This window comes from Alosa pseudoharengus, unplaced genomic scaffold, assembly GCF_046254945.1.
Source record: "Alosa pseudoharengus isolate Yale_2024_CS ecotype anadromous, Long Island Sound unplaced genomic scaffold, YU_APseudo_1.1 YU_APseudo_1.1_scf_3, whole genome shotgun sequence".
Classification (NCBI taxonomy): domain Eukaryota; kingdom Metazoa; phylum Chordata; class Actinopteri; order Clupeiformes; family Clupeidae; genus Alosa; species Alosa pseudoharengus.
The window spans coordinates 43,301,240-43,327,184 of NW_027468718.1; the positions used below are offsets into that span (position 1 = coordinate 43,301,240).

General features: G+C 41.9%; 1 protein-coding gene across 1 annotated transcript in view; it reads right to left on the reverse strand.

Annotated features, from left to right (window-relative positions):
• The window catches only part of epc2 (enhancer of polycomb 2), a 28,351-nt gene continuing 2,406 nt past the window's right edge, over positions 1-25,945 (reverse strand). Inside the window, exons 2-14 of the mRNA XM_076264396.1 lie at positions 25,774-25,933; positions 23,707-23,852; positions 10,998-11,198; positions 10,336-10,484; positions 9,562-9,691; positions 7,355-7,564; positions 6,896-6,979; positions 6,374-6,522; positions 5,234-5,580; positions 2,689-2,822; positions 2,307-2,454; positions 1,727-2,063; positions 1-1,275 (exon numbers count right to left, since the gene is read on the reverse strand). Coding sequence (XP_076120511.1) covers positions 1,203-1,275; positions 1,727-2,063; positions 2,307-2,454; positions 2,689-2,822; positions 5,234-5,580; positions 6,374-6,522; positions 6,896-6,979; positions 7,355-7,564; positions 9,562-9,691; positions 10,336-10,484; positions 10,998-11,198; positions 23,707-23,852; positions 25,774-25,933 — 2,268 coding nt within the window. The 3' untranslated portion in view covers positions 1-1,202. The remainder of the gene's footprint in view (positions 1,276-1,726; positions 2,064-2,306; positions 2,455-2,688; positions 2,823-5,233; positions 5,581-6,373; positions 6,523-6,895; positions 6,980-7,354; positions 7,565-9,561; positions 9,692-10,335; positions 10,485-10,997; positions 11,199-23,706; positions 23,853-25,773; positions 25,934-25,945) is intronic.

Genomic DNA, 25,945 nt, shown 5'->3' on the forward strand with positions numbered 1-25,945 from the left:
TGATATGATATAGTTCAATTTTTTATTTCCCTGCATATTTTTTTAAGTCAATATCACTTCAAGGACAAGTAGCATGGGGAAATGTAAATCTTTGGACATTGTGCATGGATACTAAATGCCTGTACAGAAGAAAATGACTATACTGACAACGCATGGAGACTATACTCATCATGGAGTATGTCAGAGCACATGGCCACCAGATCCATGTTCTGCTTGTTACTTGCCATTGAAGAGGGGGAAAAAAAAAGATAGGGTTTCGATAGGACTGCCCCCTACATCAAAGGGCAATCTCGGCAAAGTTGTCCATAATATGGGATGTTATTGCACAACGTAAACCAAAAACGATTTACAGCTGTGAATTTTTGACTGGCGTTAGCCCACTCATTTAAAAAGGCATATACGAATACTTAAAACATACTGGTATTTGCAGACAATGAATCAATGTATGCATTTAGCCACAATTTCTTTTCTAAACACAAATATGATCAAACGGACATTATAGTTTTTCTTTTCTTATGGATAACACCTGGAGATTGTTTGGCAGATACAGGAAAAACAATTAAGACAAAATAAAAAAATAAAAATGTTTTAATCACCTCTGTGAAATAGACAGAGGACAAATGAGAGAATGCCGCATAATTATATACAAAAAAAATAGAAAACAAAAAATCAATTTGTGAAACCAAATCAAATCGGGCTCTTTTTCCTTTTGCAACAAGAAAAAAGCACAACATAATATGCTCTAGCTACATCCATTTCCGCATTTTGTGGTCACAAAATTGATTTATTTGTACAAGATACAAAAATGTAAACATCATAAAATAAATAGGTAAAATGAGTGATGCAGGACCGGATTTCATGCTCATGATCCTAACACAAACCGATGCACCTGTTTTATAATGATTTTTTTTTTGAATGCGGTCATTTGCCATTTTTTTCCAAGTGCAAAAGCATGATGACAAAAAGTATCTAGAATTCAAGTAACAGAAATAAGATACTAATGATACAAATATACTATTTTACAAGGTAGTGATATTCCCAATTTTACAAAATGTACATGTATATTGACAAATCTCTTTTTGATATGCTGCAAATTTAGGTACTGTTCTGCGAGTAAGCCCCCTAGTGGCAGGAAGTGGTCTTGCATTCGTCTTGGAGGTTAGTCCGTTCAATGGCATGATGGTCAATTACGTGGAGTGGGGTTATGTCACTTCCATTGCCACTGTGGTCTCTGATATGCCATTAAGGGCCAATCTCTCTGGTTCATGGTTCTCCCTAAAAAAAAACACACAACACATGTCTGAGTTCTAACAGTATGTAATGTTCCCTAAACACAGAAGAGCGCAACTTGCATAAAAAGGCACACTAGTCAGTATTGCACTTAACAGTGAATACCAGGTAAGCTTTTAATAATAGGACCAAAAGGAAGACTGTAAAATAAAGAAATAATAACAACTAGGAGTTAATCTTGATAATAACACTTTAGTTACCCTTTTCTTTCAACCATTCTGGCAGATTAATATGTGGAGTCTGTGTTCCACATACATCTACAGTTAAGCATGAGGATGTGTGGAGAAAAACAAGACTTATGTTGGTTATTATGATCACTATGGAGTCTGCCCAACCACATCTTGGTGGAAATATTTCCTATAGTATGCTTGCTGTAGTGCTGGTGCTATAGATGACCAAGCGTGAATGTTAGTGGGGGTCTGCTGCTGTGGCTCACCTGCCAATGCTGTCTACGGCACTGGCTGGCGTGGCCTTGGGCACTCGGTCCAGGCTGCTGGCGACAGCGGCCAGCTTTAAGGCGGAGGGCGAGGGGGCGGAGGGCCGGGCGCTGAGGTGCGTGTGGGCGGGAGACACGGCGCTCACGCTGCCCAGGTGGGCATGGCCGCGGGGCAGCGACTGGGGCGTGGAGTTGCTGTTGCTACTGCTGCCGCTACCACGGATCAGGCCCTGGCCATCGCGGGCCGGAGAGGAAGAGGAGCGGACTGCGGGACTGCCTCCTCCGCCGCCGCCGCCACTCTGAGAGGTGCTGGTGAACTTCAGGGGTCTGGAGCCTCCTAGAAGGATCACAGATCAAATTGGTCAAAGTTCACAAATAATTTCAAACCAAGATAATATCAAGTAGATGAATGACATTGGTGTCCAGTTTACTGAGGTGTTAAAGTACACTAATTACAGTAATTTAAAAGGGCTTTGAGAGTGTTTAATGGTTGTTGTTCAGCAGTGAAAACTAATTTTATTTCTACTTTTATTTCGGCTGTAATATCTCGACTTTTTACTTCACCATCAACATGCTGTACCTGAACCGGGGCCGACGCCGTTGACTGTTGGAGGATGGGGTTTGTTCTCATTGGTGGCTGACGGAGGACTGCTCATCAATGCAGAGGCAGCAAAGTGTGCACTGGCCGAATCCAGGGTCTTTAACACTCGCTCCGTCGAGCTGGCCGTCTAGAACACACACACACACACACTTAGAAACACTGTGCTGTTTGTGAGTCACAAATCGTATGCAGCTGGGATCAAGATATGCATGTCTGCACTGGTAAGCATGTCCAAATGGGTATGTATTAAGGACATATCCACAACTCAATGTTTCTCTGTATGTGACAATTTATGTACACATGTTAGACTAGATGGTGAGCATGTGGGTTTGTGTGCGTCCCGTGTCTGCATCACATGTACCTGTGTGGCCTTGCGTTCGGGCTGTGCTGCGTTGGGAGTCGCCGCTGTTCTCTGCAGGACCTGAGCCAGCTGCTGCTTGTGCATCTGGGCCAGCTGCTGCTGGTGGGTCTGGTACTGTTCTTCTGTGATGGCCTCTGCAGACACCACACACAGGGAACGAGCAGGATTACCACCACCACCACACACACAAATACAGTAGAGTGGAGATTAAATAGCCGGAGAGAAAAAAATTGAGGGGGAAAAACATTTAAATAAAGACAAAAACAACACATCAACAGACAAACACAGAAGAAATATGAAACAACAACAAGGGAAATGGCTGTACTTATGGGTTATTGAAAGAATGTGTAATACCATTCCCCAACACATGAGGTCAGAGGTGAGTAACACTTAGTATGGTCAATGTTGAAAGCATACTTAGTGCTATTTTGAGCATGGTCAATGTTGATGGCATACTTAGTGCTATTTTGAGTATGGTCAATGTTGATGGCATACTTAGTGCTATTTTGATGCCATTTTATATAGTATAGCAGCCCAATTTAAAATAAGATTTGTTATGTCACTCTCAAATGAAACATGTATAACAACTTAAACCTCTAAACCCTGAATACAGAGTGGAGAGAATTGCAGCGTAACAAATAGAGAAACTGCTGATGTTAGCATTAAACACACCATACAATGTGAAAAAACTCCGCTCTCTATTGAGAGGTTCCTCCGTGACCCCAACTGACACTGAGAAATACCATAGCATTGCCTCATTTGCACTTCCCAGACCATGCTTTTTCCCAGCGGTGCCCAAACATCAGGCTAGTCACATGGCAGCCAGCAGCTTTCCAAACCTCTCCCAAGTTTGTTCCCCAGATCATAGTTTCCTCTCCTGCTGTTGGTTACTGCCTGGTGCTCTGTAATTTCTCCTGCAGAAGAACACTTATGTAACCCCAGATATGTCTATGGGGCTGTAGTCAGACCAGTGAAGCTGGACAAGCCTCAAGGTAAACCTGTGGGTCTGAACTCCGCAAGCAGGGGCAGCACACAGGAGGCATGTCTGGTTACACCGTGTGGCTTTGCAGTTTTGACTGGGTTTTCAGAAGGCTGATGGATGGATATTGATGAAGGACAGGCACGGGATGCATCCTTCTCATAATTTGACTCGATGCTTCTGAGTGTTTGAGGAGGAGGTGACGCAGTAGTCTTTCCCGTTATATAAGTGTTCAATTACATTTTTGGATATAAAATTACAAATCAACCTCCGTTGCTTCTACAGTTCTACGAAATTCTAAGGTGTGAATGTGTGAGTAATTCAACATTAACCTCTACATCTACATCATGTATGGTGCATAGAGATCATTAAATCACAAATTAAAGCTTACTTGGCACTGTAAACAACAAACTGGAGAGAACATTTCATAAATTGGATACCCCAACTGGGTGTGATAACGATGTGAAATCAATACCTCCCTCTATTCGTGCAGGCTTACTGTTGGATCTCTTTCGGCATGCCAAGGTTATCAAAAAAGGCCGGGGCAGCTCGCCACCTCTACTGCATCGGCCATTTACGGCTGCTGTCAGACAGGGTGTGGGGAGTATGAGAAACAGTGACCTTGCCTGAGCTCAGTCAAAGAAAATGAAAGTTCTTCACAGAGAGAGAAAAACAGGCCTTGGGGCAGCCAGCCGTCAGCATCACTATGGAAGCTGCCAGACTCTATCTGCCCAACCACATCTTGGAGGAGAGACTTCCCCAAGTAGAGGCAGCAGAGGTGAATGTGACAAGTCAGCTGAACGAGAGCGCTCTGCCAGCTGTGGGCTGTCATCAGACCACACACACACACACACACACACAGAGCAGGGGGAAGCCCTGGCATTGCTCTGTCATCAGACCACACACACACACACAGAGCAGGGGGAAGCCCTGGCATTGCTCTGTCATCAGACAACACACACACAGAGCAGGGGGAAGCCCTGGCATTGCTCTGCACTACGGAGACTACGGAGGCCTAATCCTTTCGTCCTAATCTCAAAACTGAGAGGACAACATAATGGTCCCCAAAGTTTGAATACGTTTCTTAAGCTGATTTCTGTGGAGCCAACTTGGAAAATCCAACATATAAAGTGTATTACAGGCAGTGGTTATGTAACTATTTTGACATAGAGTATTGTTAAGTCTGTTAAGGTAATATGTCTACAATTTACATACATACTGATGTTGAAGGTAATGCAAGAACAGAAATGTTGCTTTTTTAAGTTGCTGAATGCTATTTTATAACAAAACCATGTCTGATGACTACATACACCAACTATGTGGTGATGCAATCATGCCTTCTCATTGAGTCATGGATTTGTTTATAATCATTAACAGCCGAAGGGGTGTTTTTTGTGGGGTCCTGAGTTAGGAAAGCCTGCTGGAGACTAAGATAGGCAGAACTAAATGTTAACCTGAAAAAACAATAATCAGACTTGATTATAAAGACTGCATGTGATAGAATACTACATGGATCTAGAACAAGGCTGAACTCCATATTCTTTGATTGCCATTGTGATGACGGACCTGTGGCTGCAGCTTTAGCGTGCGAGGCGCTGCCCGTGCTCTTGCCCGGCGCCTCTCGCGTCCTGCCCTCCGCCGCCATGCCACTCTTCCTGGTGTTGCCATGGCTCTCCTCCTGCGCAGGCCGTGGGCGGAAACAGCGCCACCTGCAGGACTTGATGTCGCTGAGGATTTGCGCCAGGGAGCGTTCCGCAGGAGGCAAGGCTAACTGGGTGGTGTGCGAGGGGTTGTGCCTGAGGTCAACGGGGTCGAGGGCTGGAGATGGTGAGGAGTGGGAGGAGGAGAAAACGTCCGGGTCCAGCAGTCGCAAGGCGCGGTCCAGGTCGGAGGAGGCACGGTCCAGTACAACCCTGAGGACGAGACGGAAGGATGAAGGGTGACACTTTGAACATAGCATGTCATGTTTAGGTGGTCTCTAAAAGCAGTATCCAATGCTCAGAGCTAAACATTTATGTGTGACAATTTGGAGAGCTTAAGTATTGTTTGAAGCTTAAGCATTATTCTTATTATATAAGAGTCATTCACTGAGTAGATTCTTGTTAGTCCAGCGAGGAAATATAACATAAATATCAACTTTACAATCAAGCAGCAGATATAGAATTATCAATCCTTTGACAAATAAGGAGACCATCCTGAATCTTCCCATATACAGACAGAAGTACACCCGACAGTAAAGAGGATGGAGAGAACTGAATTGTTCCAGTATGAGAGTAAAGAGGATGGAGAGAACTGAATGGTTCCAGTATGAGAGTAAAGAGGATGGAGAGAACTGAATGGTTCCAGTATGAGAGTAAAGAGGATGGAGAGAACTGAATTGTTCCAGTATGAGAGTAAAGAGGATGGAGAGAACTGAATGGTTCCAGTATGAGAGTAAAGAGGATGGAGAGAACTGAATGGTTCCAGTATGAGAGTAAAGAGGATGGAGAGAACTGAATGGTTCCAGTATGAGAGTAAAGAGGATGGAGAGAACTGAATGGTTCCAGTATGAGAGTAAAGAGGATGGAGAGAACTGAATGGTTCCAGTATGAGAGTAAAGAGGATGGAGAGAACTGAATGGTTCCAGTATGAGAGTAAAGAGGATGGAGAGAACTGAATGGTTCCAGTATGAGAGTAAAGAGGTGGCGTGACGGACAGTGATGTTACCTGCCACCGCGTCCCACCCTCCTGCGTGCCAGACCCACACAGCGGCGTGGCACCGTCAGGGCCGTCAGGGAGTGCCGCTGGCGCAGCGGGTCCACAGCGGGCAGATCCACCTGACCCCACAGAGGAGAGGAGCTCTGGTCCACGAGTGGCTTCAGTGGGGAGAGAGAGAGAGAGAGAGAGAGAGTTTGTTTGTTTGTTTAATTTAAGGCCATTTCCGCAACTAAGGGTATTTATGGCCAGAGCATTGTGTGTTTTAGAAACTTAAATATGTTTTTTAAAATCTATACTAGTAAGATATTCTAAAATTCAAAAGGTGGGATCTTACTAAAAACATCAGCTATAGAATTTTGATGCTAAAATTGTTGTCTTTTGTTTTCAAGGCAGAGAGAGAGAGAGAGGACAGGAGGAAAAAAAAGAAGAGGACACTAGTCTTACAGGAGGCAATCGTGTGTGTGTGTGTGTGTGTAGCAATTCCATAATTCTGTAAAATGCCAGCCATCTGCCCCTGGCGGTAGGACTTACAGTGAGGTAATGGCAGCCAGCTCTCCGCCTGAAAGCAAACACTCCATCTGGGTCGTTCTCCTCATCTGGCTCTGACGTAGGAGACTGAATGGGGTGTGAGGGAAAGAATGAGTGATACAGCACAAGAGAACAAAACAGAAAAGAACATATGGACACAAAGACAGAAAGAAAAAGGACCATTTCATGGCTGTCTACACCGACAGCAGATTGTTTTTTAACATCCTGAACACCCATGTAGCACTAGGTGGTACCAAATTAGTCTGAACGAGCCCAACAAAATGGACAACAATGTTGCATAGTGAAATACCAGGCGTATATCGTCGTTCATATATTGCCAATGTCAGAGCCTCCATTCTCCTTATTGTAAGTAATTATTAAAAAATTATTAAAGAAATTATTTTAAGGTAAAAAAGCACGCCTTCGTGTTTGCTTCTAACCACTCCTCAGTGAGGTACTGACCAGAGGGTAGTCCTCCTCTCCGGAGCTGTGGAAGTCGTACTGCTTGAGGTCGGCCTTGTTAACTGTGTGCTGCCTCTCAATGCGGCTCGGCTGGCGTAGCGGGTCCAGTTTGGGCCTCTTGGTGTACTTCTTATGCGGCCGCACAAAGTCAAAGTGTGGCTCTGGCTTGATGGAGAAGTGGTGCAGGTGCTGTGGGCCGGACTTGTGTGTCTGAAGGAAGAAGAGCGATACACAAGGCATAAGGCAGTGTTAACATCTATGCCTGAGGTTAACACAACATCTATGCCTGAGGTTAACATCTATGCCTGAGGTTAAACACAACATCTATGCCTGAGGTTAACATCTATTCCTGAGGTTAACATCTATGCCTGAGGTTAACACAACATCTATTCCTGAGGTTAACATCTATGCCTGAGGTTAACACAACATCTATTCCTGAGGTTAACATCTATGCCTGAGGTTAACACAACATCTATGCCTGAGGTTAACATCTATGCCTGAGGTTAACACAACATCTATGCCTGAGGTTAACACAACATCTATGCCTGAGGTTAACATCTATGCCTGAGGTTAACACAACATCTATGCCTGAGGTTAACACAACATCTATGCCTGAGGTTAACATCTATGCCTGAGGTTAACACAACATCTATGCCTGAGGTTAACATCTATGCCTGAGGTTAACATCTATGCCTGAGGTTAACACAACATTTCAAAGCTGTTGTACATAACTACTGATTTTCAAATCCACACCTGAATTTGGGCACAGAACCTGAATTGGATATATTTGAGGTTCTAACCACAAGCTGACCCTACCATGACCCTACCTCCACATACAAATATCACCAGTCTACAAAGTCCAGTATTTTGCTTCTAATGTGAGATTTCAAGTGAAATAATTTTATACTGGGCTTAAGTACCAAAGACATTAGAAATTTCTGCTGTGTCTGTGATACAGAGCCATTATATATGACAGTGTTTCCTCTATGTTTATTTCAGCATGGCGGCCCGCCCTGGTTTAATTAATACCCCCACGGTATCAGAATCAGGGCAGACGCACAATGTAGTTGCAGTTGCTTTTTAAATAATCCTGCCGACGTATCCTCCCCTGCTGGCTGCCGCTCACATTGCAATTTAACAATAAGTAGCCTAAACTAGTCAGAGGTTATTATGGCCCGTCCAGTTTCACTTAACATATTATATATTGTATTGATGTAGCCTATTTAAAACATTAACTTTCTTCTCAGTGTTTCCTTTTCATTTAGCGGTGCCACTGCTTCAGAATTAGGGGAGACGCTAAATATTGTCCTGGAGCATAGTAGGCAATATGTTGCACCTGAGTCGCAGGACCTGCCAAACTATGAAAAAACTTCATAGTTATTCCGACTTATAGTCCGGAAAATATGGTATTTCCCATATTGTAGCCTATTAGCTCGCTCGCAACAACAGCAAAAATGAAACTGGAGAGTATATGTCTCCACGAAGATACCGCTGTTACATTAGATGCGCACTCAATCGCGAATCGACGCTGGGAAAAAGCAACGACTGGTAGTAACGAAGGTAAATTAGATTAAAGCAAAACTTTTTGTATGCACTCGCGGTGATGACCTAGTAGGCCTAATGTGAATCGCGTACTATAAAGTAAAGGAGGATTTGCACCAAATAAAGGCAGTGTTGTGGGTTGTGTTTCTACATGTTAGCACAATACTTAGTTTCTGTCATAAACGAAGTAAGCTAAGCGTTTCTCCATTGTCAACGTGAACTATCGGTATGTTCAAGCATTCAAGTGAAATGTGGTTTAACCCATTTACTCCTAAAATGCCTGCTAAAAACGCCTATAGAATCCTATGGCATTCTAGACTAAATAACCTTATTTCCTGAGGGTTTTCTGAAAACATACTAAAAATTGTCAATGTCTACCAAAATTTAATATCTAAGCCTCTGTAGCACCTAGAAACATGAAATAAAAAGCATGCTGCGCTACGCAGCATCCAGCGGGAGGGTCAATGTTGCGTCATGCAGCATCCAGCGCGAATGGGTTAATGCATGGGTTAACGTGACGTGAGTCAGACAGAAGATGGGCCCGTCTTTAGTTCCTGAATCCTGTCCCTCTCAAGTCACACTAGACTAAATGGTGTGATTAGCAACGACCTGCCGCCACTGTTAAAAAAAAAAAACTAGCGGAAACGCTGTATGACAATAATAACCTTGATCTTGTTCTCCACTTTGTAGCGGTTTCCATTCGGCAGAGTGATGGGAGCGGTGTAGACTGTCTTCTCAGCCAGAGGAGCGCTGACTTCATTGAGAATTTCTCCCGAGAAGTCACCCATGTGATACCTGTGCAAAATAATGAGCAAATAAATAGGAGTTATCCTTATTACAGTTACCTCTTCTTCTTCGAGGGTTGCCGGTTCGAACCCCGACCAGTAGGAACGGCTGAAGTGCCCTTGAGCAAAGCACCTAACCCCTCACTGCTCCCCTAGCGCCGCTGTTGTTGCAGACAGCTCACTGCGCCGGGATTAGTGTGTGCTTCACCTCACTGTGTGCTCACTGTGTGCTGAGTGTGTTTTACTAATTCACGGATTGGGATAAATGCAGAAACCAAATTTCCCTCACGGGATCAAAAATTGTAAATATACTTACTTATACATATACAAGGTGGAACTGGATACTTCATAACAAATGTCAGAAAGAAAGAAAAAAACACAAAAAAAAATACAACTAATGGTTTTGCTGGCTTTCAACAGTGATTGCACAATGCTGATAGCACCAGTCTGTGTTCCTGTTTTCAGTGTGTGCTGATTATGTAAGCATCACATTTTTGTATGTGAAGCATGCATTTGAATTCTTATCTTCATCCATGGCAGGACATATGCACAAGAATATGCATGCGGTCTGTATTAGAGAATGCCTTGGTGTATGTAAAATTAATGGACTGCATGCACATGTGTAAATTGTTGTGCATGTGCGTTTGTGCACACCTCTTCTCCACCACCTCCAGCGTGAGGTGCAGCAGCTCTCGTTTGACCTTCTCCCGCTTCTTGACCATCTCCAGGATGGTGACGGTGCGGCTGAACTCCCTTCTCAGCTTCAGCATCTTCTCGTATGACGCCTCATCATTCTTACGGTTCTGGAGTGGACACAGTACAATTACTGAGTATGAGATGGTGTGCGTGCGCGCGCGTGTGTGTGTGTGTGTGTGTGTGTGTGTGTGTGTTTGTGTGTGTGTGTGTGTGACTGATGGTAAGCTGTGGATGACTACACATGATTTGCAGGGAGATAGACAGATTTTAAGTCATCCCTAGTAAGCTAGAGCACATCAGTATTCAACACCTGGCAAAGCCCTGCATAGTTAATATGTATGAAATGCTTGGTCAGAGCTACCATTTCACTGTAATGATGCATCTCATTTTTGGCCAAACAGATGAATAAATTTCAATAAATCACCCTCCCCTTTTTGGCATGCCATCATACACACATTAACATGTATAAAATGTTTCCCCATCAGTTCTAATACTGCCTCAGCTGTAGATATCGAAAAGAAAACTGGACAAATACTTACATGAAGGTCATTTGAGACACCAATTTGCAACACAGAGAAATAAGCTGTAAAAACACACAAAAGAAGCAGCTAGCAACCGACCTTCCTGGTCTGCATCTTCTCTGTGCGCCGGCGGAAGGCGACATAGGCATCGTTGTTGGTGGAGCCGTCGCGCTTCTCCTGTTTGACTTGTGGGATGAGCGACTGGCGGCTCTTCCGCTTCCTCATCCAGTAGTCGTACACAGACTTCAGGAGGTAGTCGTCCTCGTTCAGCAGCAGCTTGGCTTCCGGAAGAGTCACCAGCTGTGTATGTGTGGGGGTGAAAGGAGAGTTAGAAGGAAGAACGCAGACCCTGCTAGTTAACATTGAAGATGCAAACTTGCTGGACAAATGTTGATAAAGAGAGAGTATATAAATGTCCACAAGTCTATGTGACAATCTGTGGGACTAGAGCTTCTATTCAAAAAGCAGAGTGTAGGGTACGCACATCGAACAACTTTTACAGGTGCTAGATCAAAACTTAACTGAAGGTAAAAATCAAAAGAAGGATCTGTACACTGTTAGTCGCTCCCAGAAACTTTAATCCATAGTAACGTTTCAGTCTTATACAGTACATCTTCGTCAGGCATTTTAAAACACTAAAGCTTCTATTGACACAAATTATAGGGCTGTAACGATACAAACCGAATCGTGAGGTTGGTGTATCACGATTTTTGACCCACGGTTCGATACGAATCTCGATTCTTTTTTTCTTTTTTTTTGGGGGGGGGGGGGGGGCTAGACATTTTATTAAATAACATTTTAATAGCCTCCCTTAGAACACCAGAAGATTACAATATAATATATATATTATTTTATATCCTGATATAAAAATATTTTCTGAATGACTGATATTTTTGACAGCACACTTTATGCAGATTAGCCATTTGCCTCCATGGGACCTATCTTTCAAAAAATTTTGAACGCCTGTCTATGGCGAAAAAATAAATGATTTTCTGGTCCCGGTTGACTTGTGCCTTGAATTACCCATATGATGTTTGTCAATTTTAAAGACAATTTTTCATGTAAAGACATTTGCAGTTTGTTTCGTAACTATTGAATTACAACATTGTGAAAGATCGTTATTCCAACGACTACAAACCCATCAGTCGCGCTAGTGACGTTAGCTCATTCACAGCCACACTAGATTGTACAAGCATACCAGCAGCAGATCTTAATTGGGCTTTCCTTGCCGATGAAAATACCATGAGTCAGAGGATTAAACACATCAGGTAAGTTGTATTCGTCCATAGACTGTACATTAGATACTGTTAAGTGACATAGCAGGCAGCAAGATGCAACCGTTACCTAGTATAACAGCTAGCATGCTAATCTTATCGTTTCATTACGTTGGTGACGTACATCGTTCGAGACGAGAGATGTAGTCCACTGAGCGGATTCGCACAAAACCAACATGACTTTTGAAGTCTATCGAACAACAGTACTTTCTTGACGTGAAAAATCATCTTTTAAATTCACACACATCATATGTGAAATTCGTGGCACAATTCAAACTGGACCAAAAAATAATTGTTATCTCTCCATTAACTCCCGTTCATATTTTTTTGAAAGACAGGTCCCTTGTAGCGGAGGTAAAACGGAAGTCACTGGGACACTCTATAGCCTAGGCCTACTATTTTTTATTACAACTCAAATATTGTAAACAAAGTAGCATATAGCTTAGCCTATCATAGTCTACTGATTGGACAGTTCAGTTTCCCCATGTGTGTTTAAGTTTCAAGGTAATACTTGTTCTCCTTGGGACAGGCCCTTTTGGGAAACGTTGGTATTGAGATGATCAGTCAACTTCAATGCAAGAGTTTTAAACAAATATGTGCAGCATGCTAATGATGCTAAGCGGATTTAATAGTAATTTAGCTAGTCGTCTATGCGTCCTTGCTTTCACGATTGTGAATGTTTTATTTAAGTCGCGCGTGTTCATTGAGCAGGAGAGGGAGGGAGCGCGAGAGAGAGCGGGGCAAGGAGAGGGGTTTACTTAGCTGCCACGACCACCGAGCTGCGACTGACATGCGAGCTGCTATGCTAGCATCTACCGGTGCCTGGAGTCTGGATTGAGTGCTAAGAAACTCTAAGTCAACCATGAAACAACAAACGGTCACTGTCTAGGACCACCGAGCTGATACTCAGCAGGGTCGCCCATCACAAATTCGGACTGTCTTGTCCTTCCAGTGCTCTCCAGACTGCCAGTGGATTCTCCGGGTTGGTCAGTTATTAAGAACTTTTGGTGTTGCATCGTGAAGACACAGCTGTGCGCAGTTGTCACGCGGGTCATCTTTGCCCCTTGGACATTTTCAGCCGTTTGGAAATTGGCCTAATTTTATTTTTAATTTGTATTTATTTTATTTATTAATTTGTTTCTTGTATGTCTTGGTGTCACGGGTACGCTGGCGACTACGCCGTTCCGTCCGGCATCTTTTGTGTTTGTTATTTATTAAATGTATGTCTTGGTGTCATGGGTACGCTGGCGACTACTCCGCTCCGTCCGGCATCTATTGTCTTTGTTAGTCTGTGTCAATGACAATGTCTTATATGTGAAGCGCTTTGGGTTGCACTCTGTGCATGTTAAATGCGCTATACAAATAAATCTGACTTGACTTGACTTCTATACTGTTTGGTAAAGCTGCACACATAGTCTACAATGAAAGCAAGGAGAGTTATGAAATTATTATTTATTTATTTATTTGTTTTTGGACAACGTAGGCTACCGATAAGTAAAGCGGGAGTTGTGGGTTGCTTTTGCGGCCGCATAAGCTGCAAAGCACTGCGTGAAACACTAGAAAGGGTGTGTCGCGATTCTGCCTTTTCACACCGCGACACAGTATCGTGGATATGAATGTCGCGATTTCGGTTTCGAATCGTAAATCGTTACAGCCCTAACAAATTACATTTTACATTTACTCATTCGTTTGTCCAAAGCAGCTTACCAAAATGAGGAACAACATTCAAATTACAGAGCACAGGAGACCTTAGGTCGGAATTACTACTGCATCAATCAATACTTTTACTGAAGTCATCATGACAGTGCAGACGTTAAAAGTACTAGTCAAAGTGGGGTAGAAGAGGGAAGAGAGGCAAGTGTATACTAGAGGTCTGCGCGGGACTGATTTTTCAGTTCCGCGCCCGCCCGCTCCCGCAATATCCTGTCCCGCATTAATGTGTCATTTTTAGTCCCGCTCCCGCCCGCATCTGTAACATGATGTCCCGCTCCCGCCCGCTAAAGCCCGCATGCAGGAGGGATAGCCTATTCAGCTTTTCTTTCTGTCTCACGAAAGGAGCACACACACCTGAGAAAGACTCCAGATGTCAGTTTCTTGGTTCTGAATGTAAGCTAACAATGAAGTAGGCCTAGCCTGGTGCCCTCTTCCTCGGTCATGCTTTCGATTTCGAGTTTTGACAATGAGCAGTTTTGTTTGTTTAATTTAAGGCCATTTCCGCAACTAAGGGTATTTAATGGTCAGAGCATTGTGTGTTACAGAAACTTAAATATGTTTCTTAAAATATATGCTAATAAGATATTCTAAAACCTTCAAAGGTGGGACCTTACTAAAAACATCAGCTATAGAATTTTGATGATAAAATTGTTGTCTTTTGGTTTTCAAGGCAGGGCAACAGAATATGTCTCACTGACAGAGGCATTTTGCAAAATTGGCATAATGGGGAATCTTCACCACTCAATAGAAAGCTATGAGTGAGTCTTGAATGTCCTATACGGCATTTGGTACAGACCATTTGATCGTGTCTGGATTGAAAAGAAAAAAATAGTCTCTTCCTTACAGTAGGATGGATTTCATATAGCTTATTGTTGGTACATTGGTCCCATTCAGATTGCCACTTATCTGTGATGTAAGAGTTCAATATAGGTTTAAGGTCTGAGGCAGGGATTTGACATTCTGTGAGTTCTTCGTTAAGGGCTTGCTTAGCAGCACTGTCCGCTTTCTCATTTCCTCTCAGACCAACATGGCCTTGACCCAGCAAAAAACTACATTCAAGTTCTGGTTCTTTAGTCTTTCTAGTTTATCAAGGATGTTGACAATAATAGGATGGTCAGTTTTTAAGGATTCCAATGCCTGGAGACATGATCTAGAGTCTGTAAAAATTAAAGACTTTTGTTGTTTAGTCTGATCTATATATTCAAGTGCCAAATATAAGGCACGAGCCTCAGCCGTAAAAATAGAACATATTCCTGGTATTCGTAGTCTACACTGATTCTGTCCAACTACCATTGCTGATGACACACAGTTATCCACTCTGGAAGCATCAGTATAAATGGGAATGTGGGAGGGGAAGCGACATCGCACATCCATATACTGCTGCTGGTACTCATTTGGGTGGGTTCTTGATTTCTTCCTGTGACTTAAATCCTTAACAATTTCAGGTTGTCTCAAATTCCACGGGGGAATAGAGCAAAAATGAGTCTGCGTTACACTGTCCAAGTTGATGTTCAGATCCTCAAGGTAGGGTCTTATTAAGGATTCCAAAAGGACTGATATACTTTGGTCTAGCTTCATACAACGGCAGCTGCTGTGGCTTACTGTTGAGTAGGCTGGGTTATCTTTGCATGCTTTAAGCTTGACTGCATATTGAAGAGAGAGTTTCAAGCGCCGATTTTGAAGTGAGGGTTCACTTGCCACCACATAAAGACTCTGTACTGGGGAAGTCTTAAAAGCCCCCAGAACCAGCCTTAGACCTTGGTGATGAATAGTATTCAACATCTGTATGTATGATTTCCTTGCTGATCCATAAACAATACTCCCATAGTCCAATCGGGGTCTCACAAGCACTCTGTATAGGCGCATTAGCACAGTGTGAGATCTATTTCTCAAACACTTCATATGTGGAATGAAAGATAGTTTGTTATCAAAAGTAAGTCCAAGGAATTTAACCTCTTTTACTACTTTGATGACTTCACCATCCAAGTAAAGTGAAGGGTCATGATGCAAAGATCGTAGTGGGCAAAAATGTGTGCATACAGATTTTGTTTTGGAAAACCTAAAAAAAATTTCAACTGACCATCTACTAATTTTATTTATGCATAACTGCAGCTGCCTTTCAATAATGCTCATATATTTCCCTCTGTAGCAAATACAGAGATCGTCAACATAGAGACTACAAAAACAGTTTGGACCAATTGCACTTACAATACTATTGATTTTGATGCTAAAAAAACAAAACAGAGAGGATGCTTCCCTGAGGAACTCCTTGTTGTTGTAGGTGTGGATTTGAAAAGGTAGTTCCTATTTGAACTTGAAAATGTCTATTGGACAAAAAAATTGATATAAAAAGGGGCAAATGTCCTCTAAAACCCATGCAGTGCAGATCCTTTAGAATGCCATATCTCCAGGTGGTATCATACGCCTTTTCAAGAGCAAAATAGACAGCCATCACATGTTCTTTTCTGATAAAACCATCACGAATGAAAGACTCTAATCTTATAAGGTGGTCCATTGCGCTCCTTCCTCGTCTGAAACCACATTGGAAATTATTAAAATGTCCTTCAGATTCAAGCATCCATACGAGTCGGTTATTCACCATTCTCTTCATGGTTTTGCAAAGGCAACTTGTTAAGGCAATTGGGCGATAATTGTTGGGATCAGTGTGGTCTTTTCCTGGTTTTGGAATGGGTATAATTAAAGCTTTTTGCCAATTTTCGGGTATGTTTCCTGTTTCCCAGATTATATAAAAAATTTCCAAAAGGTGAGAAAAAGCATCATGAGGCAAGTGTTTTAAAAATTGATAATGGATTTGATCTGGGCCCACTGCAGTATCATGGGAATTTCTTATAGAACATAAGAGTTCCTCTATTGTTGATTGTATGGTTCAGTATTATCTGACCAGAAATTCAATTGTCTTTGCTCTTCCTTTATGCATAAGGCTTGAAAATCAGGGTGGCAATTTCTCATGGATGAATTCCTTTCAAATGTCTATGCAAGCTGGTTTGCTATATCTTGTTTTGTAGTTAAAGGAACACGCCACCCAATGTCAGTAGTAATATATGTTCTTACCTTAACTTTCACGAGTTGAGTCATACCTCTCCCGTGTCGGTACGTGTACTCCAACGCTCTGGTTGGACTGTGTTAGCATGTTGCTATGCTAGCGGGCTTTGACGGTAACTAATCGTAGAAGTAATCAGAAACATCCACGTTTTCCCGACTTAAATACAGTTGCACTAGTAGTTGATAGAAATGCTACGGCCACGCAACATGAAACGTGGCGATTTTCCAAGCGAATAAACCGGAGAACTACAATGTGTGGCGCAATAGCACTTGGGAGTACTTCGACCTAGCGTAGTAGTATTGTTAACACCTACTTGTAGATCCTATCCACCACAGAGTTTAGAATCCATGCTGGATCGACCCTCAGCCTCTCCCTCCCCTCTGAGCGAGAGAGAGGCACACACACTAGAGATGCGCTGATGGGCTATTATTTCAACCATAACTGCACAGCAGTTTGTTTTAATGTAGGCTATATGGGTGATGCAGCGCTGCTGACGTGAGGCTAGAAAGCCCTTGCCTGTTCTAGAAAGACTGATCCAATGCAGCAAATATATTAAAAGGCTAAAGTCGTACATTGGCTATGTTGTAGCCTATCCCCAGAATATCAGCAGCAAACTCAGTCTCTGTCTCAAAACAGTCTCCAAATAAAACGCACATCGGCCTGTTGCCTATTCTGCCAGCTTGTGACAATATATCGTCCAAAATGCTTGATTGCATTGCATTATCCACATTTTTAGCTTATTTTTCATGTACCACATCAGCATTTTTGTTCAGTGAATCTTTTGTAAATTGCTTTACAATTACCGTCGGGCCTATAGGCCTATTGCCAGGCTTGCCTCAGCTTCGGTCACGTCCTTTTACAATTTTATCATTGTAATAAAAAACGCAATTTGCCACATAATTTCAACATGCTCCTGGCCTACTAATTAATGCCTATTGTACTTTATTTTTTGCAAAAAGAAAGAAATCCTTGATAAAATAACAAGTCATTCACATTATAGGCTACTTTACACACTGACAAGCCTGTTCTGAAGACTCCCATTCATTTTGACTGCACGAGCGCATCTTTTTCAGACAGACAGCATTTTATAGCAGGCCATCGGACAAATATGACGCCTCGATAGCCTATTAAAGAAACTCCGACTCCATTCATTCTGAAAGTCCACCGCACAACGTGCATGTTCACATTTTTAGTAACAACCGCCAAACTTGCTTGCTTGCCTTATCTAAGTTTTCCGACTATTTTTCGTAGGCCCTATACCTTCTTTTTCCGCTGGATGTTATTGAGTTTGTAGAAGTTTTAGCTCTTACGTTCTGAACATCTCGCACTGCCATCGCCCGATGTCATTTCTGAGTCATATCACTCTCTGTCTCTCTTTTAAATGCCTATTCCCTGAATGGTAGGCTACAATTATGTGTTTTATATAGGCCTATAGGCTAATATCGAAACAAAATAACCCAGGCAGTCTCATCTAACACAGGTTGAAGTCAACGTCAAGTTGGTTCTATTTAGGGAGGTGAATGTGTGTAAACATCTGTAGATGACTCAGAAATGACATCGGAAGACAAGGAGTGAATAGTGGCAGAGGCAAGCCGAAGGCTGCTGACAAGGGCCCGACGCTATTGTAAAGCAATTTACAAAAGATTCACTGAACAAAAATGCTGAAGTGGTACATGAAAATTTAGCTAAAAATGTGGAGAATGCAATGCAATCAAGCATTTTGGACGATATATTGTCACAAGCTGGCAGAATAGGCAACAGGCCGATGTGCGTTTTATTTGGAGACTGTTTTGCGAGACAGAGACTGAGTTTGCTGCTGATATTCTGGGGATAGGCTACAACATAGCCAATGTACGACTTTAGCCTTTTAATATATTTGCTGCATTAGATCAGTCTTTCTAGAACAGGCAAGGGCTTTCTAGCCTCACGTCAGCAGCGCTGCATCACCCATAGACTACATTAAAACAACCAGCGGATGGTGGGCGGGTGTGGTTTCGAAAATTGGTCAAAAAACTTTGGTGCTGATGGATGATAAGTTTTGCTATGCAGTTATGGTTGAAATAATAGCCCATCAGCGCATCTCTAGTGTGTGTGCCTCTCTCTCGCTCAGAGGGGAGGGAGAGGCTGAGGGTCGATCCAGCATGGATTCTAAACTCTGTGGTGGATAGGATCTACAATTAGGTGTTAACAATACTACTACGCTAGGTCAAAGTACTCCCAAGTGCTATTGCGCCACACATTGTAGTTCTCCGGTTTATTCGCTTGGAAAATCGCCACGTTTCATGTTGCGTGGCCGTAGCATTTCTATCAACTACTAGTGCAACTGTATTTAAGTCGGTAAAACGTGGATGTTTCTGATTACTTCTACGCTTAGTTACCGTCAAAGCCCGCTAGCATAGCAACATGCTAACACAGTCCAGCCGCGCACCAGAGCGTTGGAGTGCACGTACCGACACGGGAGAGGTATGACTCAACTCGTGAAAGTTAAGGTAAGAACATATATTACTACTGACATTGGGTGGCGTGTTCCTTTAAAAGACTGTATTGGCATTTAAGGTGCTAAACTTGTGATACACCTCCCTTGCCTTTCATTTTAATCAGACTCTAGACCTTCTTTGGAGATGTATTGGATGTAAGGCTTGATACATACTTCCTCCAACTTTGTTTCTTTGTTTCATTGATGGTTCTACATGCTTGAGCTCGGCAGACTTTTAATTTGGTGAGATTTTCTGTTGTTGGATATTTATTAAACAGTCTCTCTGCTTTTTTCCTGGACAGTTTCGTCTGCAATTGCAATTAATGTGTCTGTAAAAACCTGTACAGGATTCTCCATGTTCTGAGGCATCTGACTGAGTTCATGAGTCCATAGGCCTTGAAACAAATGCCAATTTGCTTTCTTTAGTTGCCATCTTGGGGCTCTTGATTGTATATCCGCTTCTGTAGATGATACTATCAAGGGGAAGTGGTCACTCCCACAAAGGTCATCCAAGGTTCGCAAGGAAAAATCCAGCAGTATATTAGGATCACATATGGATAAGTCAATGTCTGGGTATGTGCCATGCCCTGGATGTAGGTAGGTATAAGATTAGGGTTGGGTATCGTTTCAATTTGAACGATTCCGATTCCAATTCCGATTTCTTATTTCGATTCCGGTTCCTAACGATTCTCGATTCCGATTTTTTTTAAAGGCAGGGTCAAAAAAAGTTTAGGATATTTTAAATGAGCTAGCTAACCAACGGTCTTTCTCAGAGTATCTGCACATTTTCCAAGTGCAAATTTAAAGACTTTTAAGACCTTTTCAAGACATCTAAATGAAAATTAAGACTATACCACGGCAAAAAGATATATAAGACTGTTTAATGCAATAGTTTTTTTTTCCTACTAATTTTAACCCCCACCCCATTTTGGATGTCTACAGAAGTTACCAAAAATATTTTGGCGAAAGAAAATAATTGTGTGTGAATTACCTTCACAGCTATAAATGCCCAATTTTAGGGTCTGGACTGCTTGCTTTTGAAGCTGGCTGTACTGTACATATTTGGTTTTGCTTACTGCTGAGGCTGTTCTTCACCTGTGTCTGTAGTAGCCTAGGGCTACTTGCCAAAGACGTGCACTGGACTGGATTCCCTTAAATATTTTTTTCAAAGTTAACTAAGCTATTTACATATTTTAATAAGCCTACTTTATATAATTTACTATGTGCATCTATTGTCCATATGCAGCACAGCAAATTAAAGTTAATCCACTACTTTACATTTTGCATACCAGTTGTATCTAAACCAACCAAAGCTTGACTGAAACATTGTAAAACCATTGACTTGTTTTAAATTAATTAAGAGACAGGTCCTCTTCGCATGATCCTGCTGAAAACTGCTGGTTTCATCTCAAGCACGCACATTATGAACGCACGTATTTTTATGTAGCAGTCGCCGACATTCAAAACATATGCGGTTATATTTCCCAACTTTTGCTAAGTAGGCCTAGCCTACTGGGAAACGCTGGCAAGCAAGCTGCTGGCAGATATTACAGGTAGGCTATTATAACTTAGACAGATATTTTCTTCCCTAGGCTAGGCCAGCAACACACGCTGGAAAGATGCAAACAGATCAACTTAACATACCGGTATACAGTATTTCCTCCTGATTGCGAAGCACTGCACATAATTTCACCAGCAGTCTTCGCGTCCATAGTTTGTGAAACGATGCTGCGTCCGAGCAAAGACTTTAGATGCCAAGCGCAACTCCAAAAAGGAGAACAAATAAACGTCCGGCTTGAGGCTGCGCCGGACGCCGGACAGGGCTTTTAAAACCCATATGTCCGGCCTAAATTCGAACATATGGCCAACCTATCGCTAACTGGCTTACCAACTCTTTCTCCCGCTCATTCTACCGTAGGCTCCCTCATTCCACGTAGGCTACCCTGTCTATCTCTCAGGCCTCAGCTACACCACGAAAACGCCAGGCATATTATTTTGTACATAGGCCTACTGTATTATTACCGTTTTCACACCTTTAACCAAACCCGTGAAAAACATCTTCACTCTGTAACCACTACACTTCCTCCCGTAGCCTAATAGCCTATCACGTATACAATTGCGTTTTAAATACACGAAACTGGATGGAGACATCACTCGCTCTCTTGCACTCGCTGGCGGTCCCATTCGCACATTTAATACCTCTCTTTCGAAAATTCAAATTTTAAGGATCCTCGGGAACCCTGCTTTCTGAATGAAATAGTCTGACCTTCTCCATGAATTTTAATTCTATTAACTATGCGCTTCTTCGTTGGTGTTCAGACGTTTCTTCTTCCTGTCGGCAGACTGGGAATCGAAAGTAGGAATCGAAATTTAAACTTTTGAACGATTCCGGGAAAATCGCAAAGATAGTCCCGGTTCCAACCAATACTCGATATTCGATACCCAAGCCTATATAAGATCCATCATTCCACAGACATAAATGCTTTTAATGCTGCCTAACAGAACATCCAGCTGAACTATAGTTATGAACACTACTTTAATCGTTTCCATATTTAATTTTACGCACATATTTAATTTGCGGGAGTGCAGTGAATCATCGGTTTGTCCCGCACCCGCACCTCTCTCATCCCGCCCGTTCCCGCAAAGAGCTTTCAAAAGTTGTCCCGCGCCGCACTCGTACGGTACCCGCGGGTCTACTGCGGGAGTGCAGACCTCTAGTGTATACTGCCCTACTAAGGCAAAAGACCTTAACTCACCAGAGTGTGGAACTGAAAAAAATGACTTTAAAGTTATCTTAATTTCCTGACAATTGAGTAATATGTATAATATTGTAATTTTCACATGTTGTAGTGTATACCTGTATTAATCTATCTACAAACAAAAAAAAATTAACTCAAATTTGACCCTTTTTTGGAAGTTACTGTATTCTGCCTTAGTATTGCCCACAAAATGACAATCGGTCATACTAAGACAAAATACCTTAACTTCTTTTTTATAGCACAATGTTATGATAACAATGATAACTTTCACTTAAAATGTAAGCAATATTAACCCTATTGGACTCACTATGATAAAATGGCTTCACATTTATCTACATCACATAGTTTTCTAATTTTTTTCTGTATTTCATACTCATACTAGTACCACACAGACAGTCACTTCTGACAGATTTTTCTGTTTGGATATGAGACACTAATTTAGACTCATTGGCTTGTTTATTTCGATAACCAGCCTAGAACAGCAAAAATATTTCAGAATCATCCCATTGTAGCATCTTAATGTCTGCTGAAAAGTTTCAGTGAAAACATAGGAATTTGCATTATTATCAGGAAATCAGGAATACATTTTGATGATGTGTGTAGGTCTTTTAAAAAATTATGATTAAACACTGTAGGCCTATACATTTTCCTGGATAGAATGGAAACTTAACCAAATGCAGATGATAAAGCAGCAAAGTTCTCCCACACAAATTAGGTAGATTAGGATGTGATTGGTTGCCTTTATTTGGTCATTTTATATTACTGCAATTTAAAGCTGCCTGCTTTGTGACTAGCTTTAATTTCCCCACCAACCCACAGCTACACTAAAATGTAGGATCGCATAGATAGAATTGACAGCCTGTAACAACTTGGGAGTTTTGACTAGCCGGCAGCCAGCTTTAAAAACTCATGGCAGATTTAATGGATTTGCTTTCTCGTCGGTTGTTTGGCATGGATTTTAACCAGGGTTCAACAAAAGGTAGGCTCTAAATTACAACATTCCCGCTGCTGGTGTGTGTGTGGAAGGTGTCATTGCGGCTCCAACAAACTTGCGTAGTTTTCAGTCAGCGACTATCATTTGCAGGCTAGAGCTAGCCTATGAGAAACATTTTTTTTTACAGTTGACATGTAGCCTTGTATTACGGGCTGTGATGTGAATTAAGATATCCTAGGCTACAAGCCATGCTCTAATGCACCGCTTGTTACTGAATATGTTGTTGAGTTTAGGTTTTTACAGTAAGTTAGGCTAGGCTATCAAGATTAGCCTTTAATGCTACGGTTCAGACAAACGGTTCATCTTATTTCTCTCAAAACGCAACCGAATTGAAACTTGATGTTTGTCTACATGATAAAACGTATGTTTATTGTCCTAATAATGACAAAAACTCATTTTCGCCAAAATCGAAGTTACGACCTTTTGCCTTAGTGCGGCAGTATGGGTAAGAGCTTGTTAGGCGTGTTAGGTTGTTAGAAATGTTAGGGGAGGATAATCTTTGTCTACATGTGAAACAGGGTGTAGTACCTGGTTAGCACTAGCCTTCTCCAGTCGATCCACCATGACCTCAAACTGCAGAGGCTTGATCTCCATCTTCCTATTGAGTCTGTTGAGGAGTGTCTCATCCTCTGAATCCATGTCATAATCTGGCTGTTCATTGTCCAAACCCAGAGCTGACAGGGATAAAAGGTAATTCAGTCAAAAGTCATTATTATGTCAATTGAAGCAAGCAAGGAATCAATGTGGTGAATGAGGCAAAGGAAATACACCTACAAAAATATACTACAATTATAATCTCAGCCTGAATATTCAGCAATTGAACATTAATGTGTAAATTAATGGAAATAATGTCCTTCGTGTTGATGAATGCAATGAATAAGTATCATTTTTAAATGTTGACAACCCCATTCTTAAAGACATGTCTACATCAAAAAAATCAGATATTACTAGGGCTGCACGATTATGACCAAAATGATAATCACGATTATTTTGATCAATATTGAGATCACGATTATTAATCACGATTATTAATTAATTTTAGTGACAAAAATATTTTTTCCCTAAACATATTGGACTTGCTATCTGGCTCACCCAAATTCTTCCCCTCACATTTACTCCCCTAAATTACTGCAAATATAAATTTGACTGCGACTTCCAAACTTCCAAACAAATGTTTTGTGCGTGCTACTTTGTTAATATTTTGGAAAACGCCCACCGGGAATCCTCCCAACGCTCCCCATTAGCCACTTAAGCTCTGCTTCGTGTTCATGAGTTTACTGTAATCGTTAGTCCAGGTGTGTCCAAACTTTTTGACTGAAGGGCCACATTGGGTTTTGAAAATTGGCCAGCGGGCCACACACAAATAATAATAATAATAATAATAATGTTTTGTATTAATTAAATGACAAAATAATTTTGTTGTAGAAAATTAATTTCTTAAGAAATACTGTTAATTTGATGCTGTTTAATTCATTTATAAATGGTGCACTGTCACTTAAAGACTCTGCCAGCTCCACTCAAATATAGCCTATGGCTAGTGCTGTGCCTATGGCTGTGCCCTCTCACAGTTTATAAATGGTCAGTAATGGGAACTACTGTTGCCATCGCCCTCTCTCCCACGCTCAAATGCGTCCCCAATTAAATGGACTAGCATAACGTAGTTAGATCTGCTGCAATGGAGGTTCTATGTATCTCGATGTGACAAGCTGTTTTGACACTGAGATTGTAAACGTTCTCTAAGAAGAGTGTAAAGCAGTTTGCAGTAGCCTAAAGTTAACCACAACGTCGTCTATCGCTGGAAAAAAATAGCGAGCGGCCTATGATAAACTAATAAATGCTCGGCGGGCCGGATTAAAGTGCATGGCTGGCCGCAGTTTGGACACCCCTGGTTTAGTCATTCGTTGATATGTAAAACACTGACGTGTAGGCTACATTTTCATTATTGTTCACTCGTTTTGAGTAGGCTGTGTCTTGAAACGCATATGCATTGTAGGTTGCACATGTAGCTTATAAAATACATGAATAAAATTCACGGATCCCGTCGTTAGCTCAACTCTTATTACAGTATAGGCTATCAGAGGAAGCAAACAAGGACTAAAAGTTAACGTGATAAAAAAGGCATGTGTGGTTTACGTCATGTGATGTGTTTCACGGTATGAGTTGAGAGCCCTGCTTTGCTTATATTTTTGGTTAACTTAACTTGCCTGAAATCCGAAATATTTTCGAACAAAAGATGATCCGCTTCGAGGGACAAGCTCTTGGCCTTCTGCTGTGCCACACATTTGATTTTTGATCGTCGTTTATTGTATAGTCTAACTAGCCTACTAATAGATAACATAATGTTACTAGTCCACAGTGCATCAGGCTGAGCAGTGCAGGGAACAGCTGTCATTGGTAGGCTGCATGCAGGCACATGGTGAGACAGGTTTAAGGAGCGCTTGATTTGTTTTGTAGCGGAGCGTTCTATGGGTTGCCAGGTTGGTTCTATGGGTAGAGCACGCATTTGAAATATCGCTCGATCACGCAAATTTGATCGTGGGAAGCCAAAATCGTGATCGTGATTAAAATTCGATTAATTGTGCAGATATTACTCACGCTGAATGTGGATCAGCTGTTTGGGAATGCGGAACTCTCCTTTATACAGACGGTCATAATAGGTGACGTTGCTGTCTGTTTCAGGCACGGGGATAACCATACTCTCCTTCTTCTCCCGGAACACCTGCTGAGCCGAGATTGCCCTCTGGAGATGGTGCTCCTGGGGGGAGGA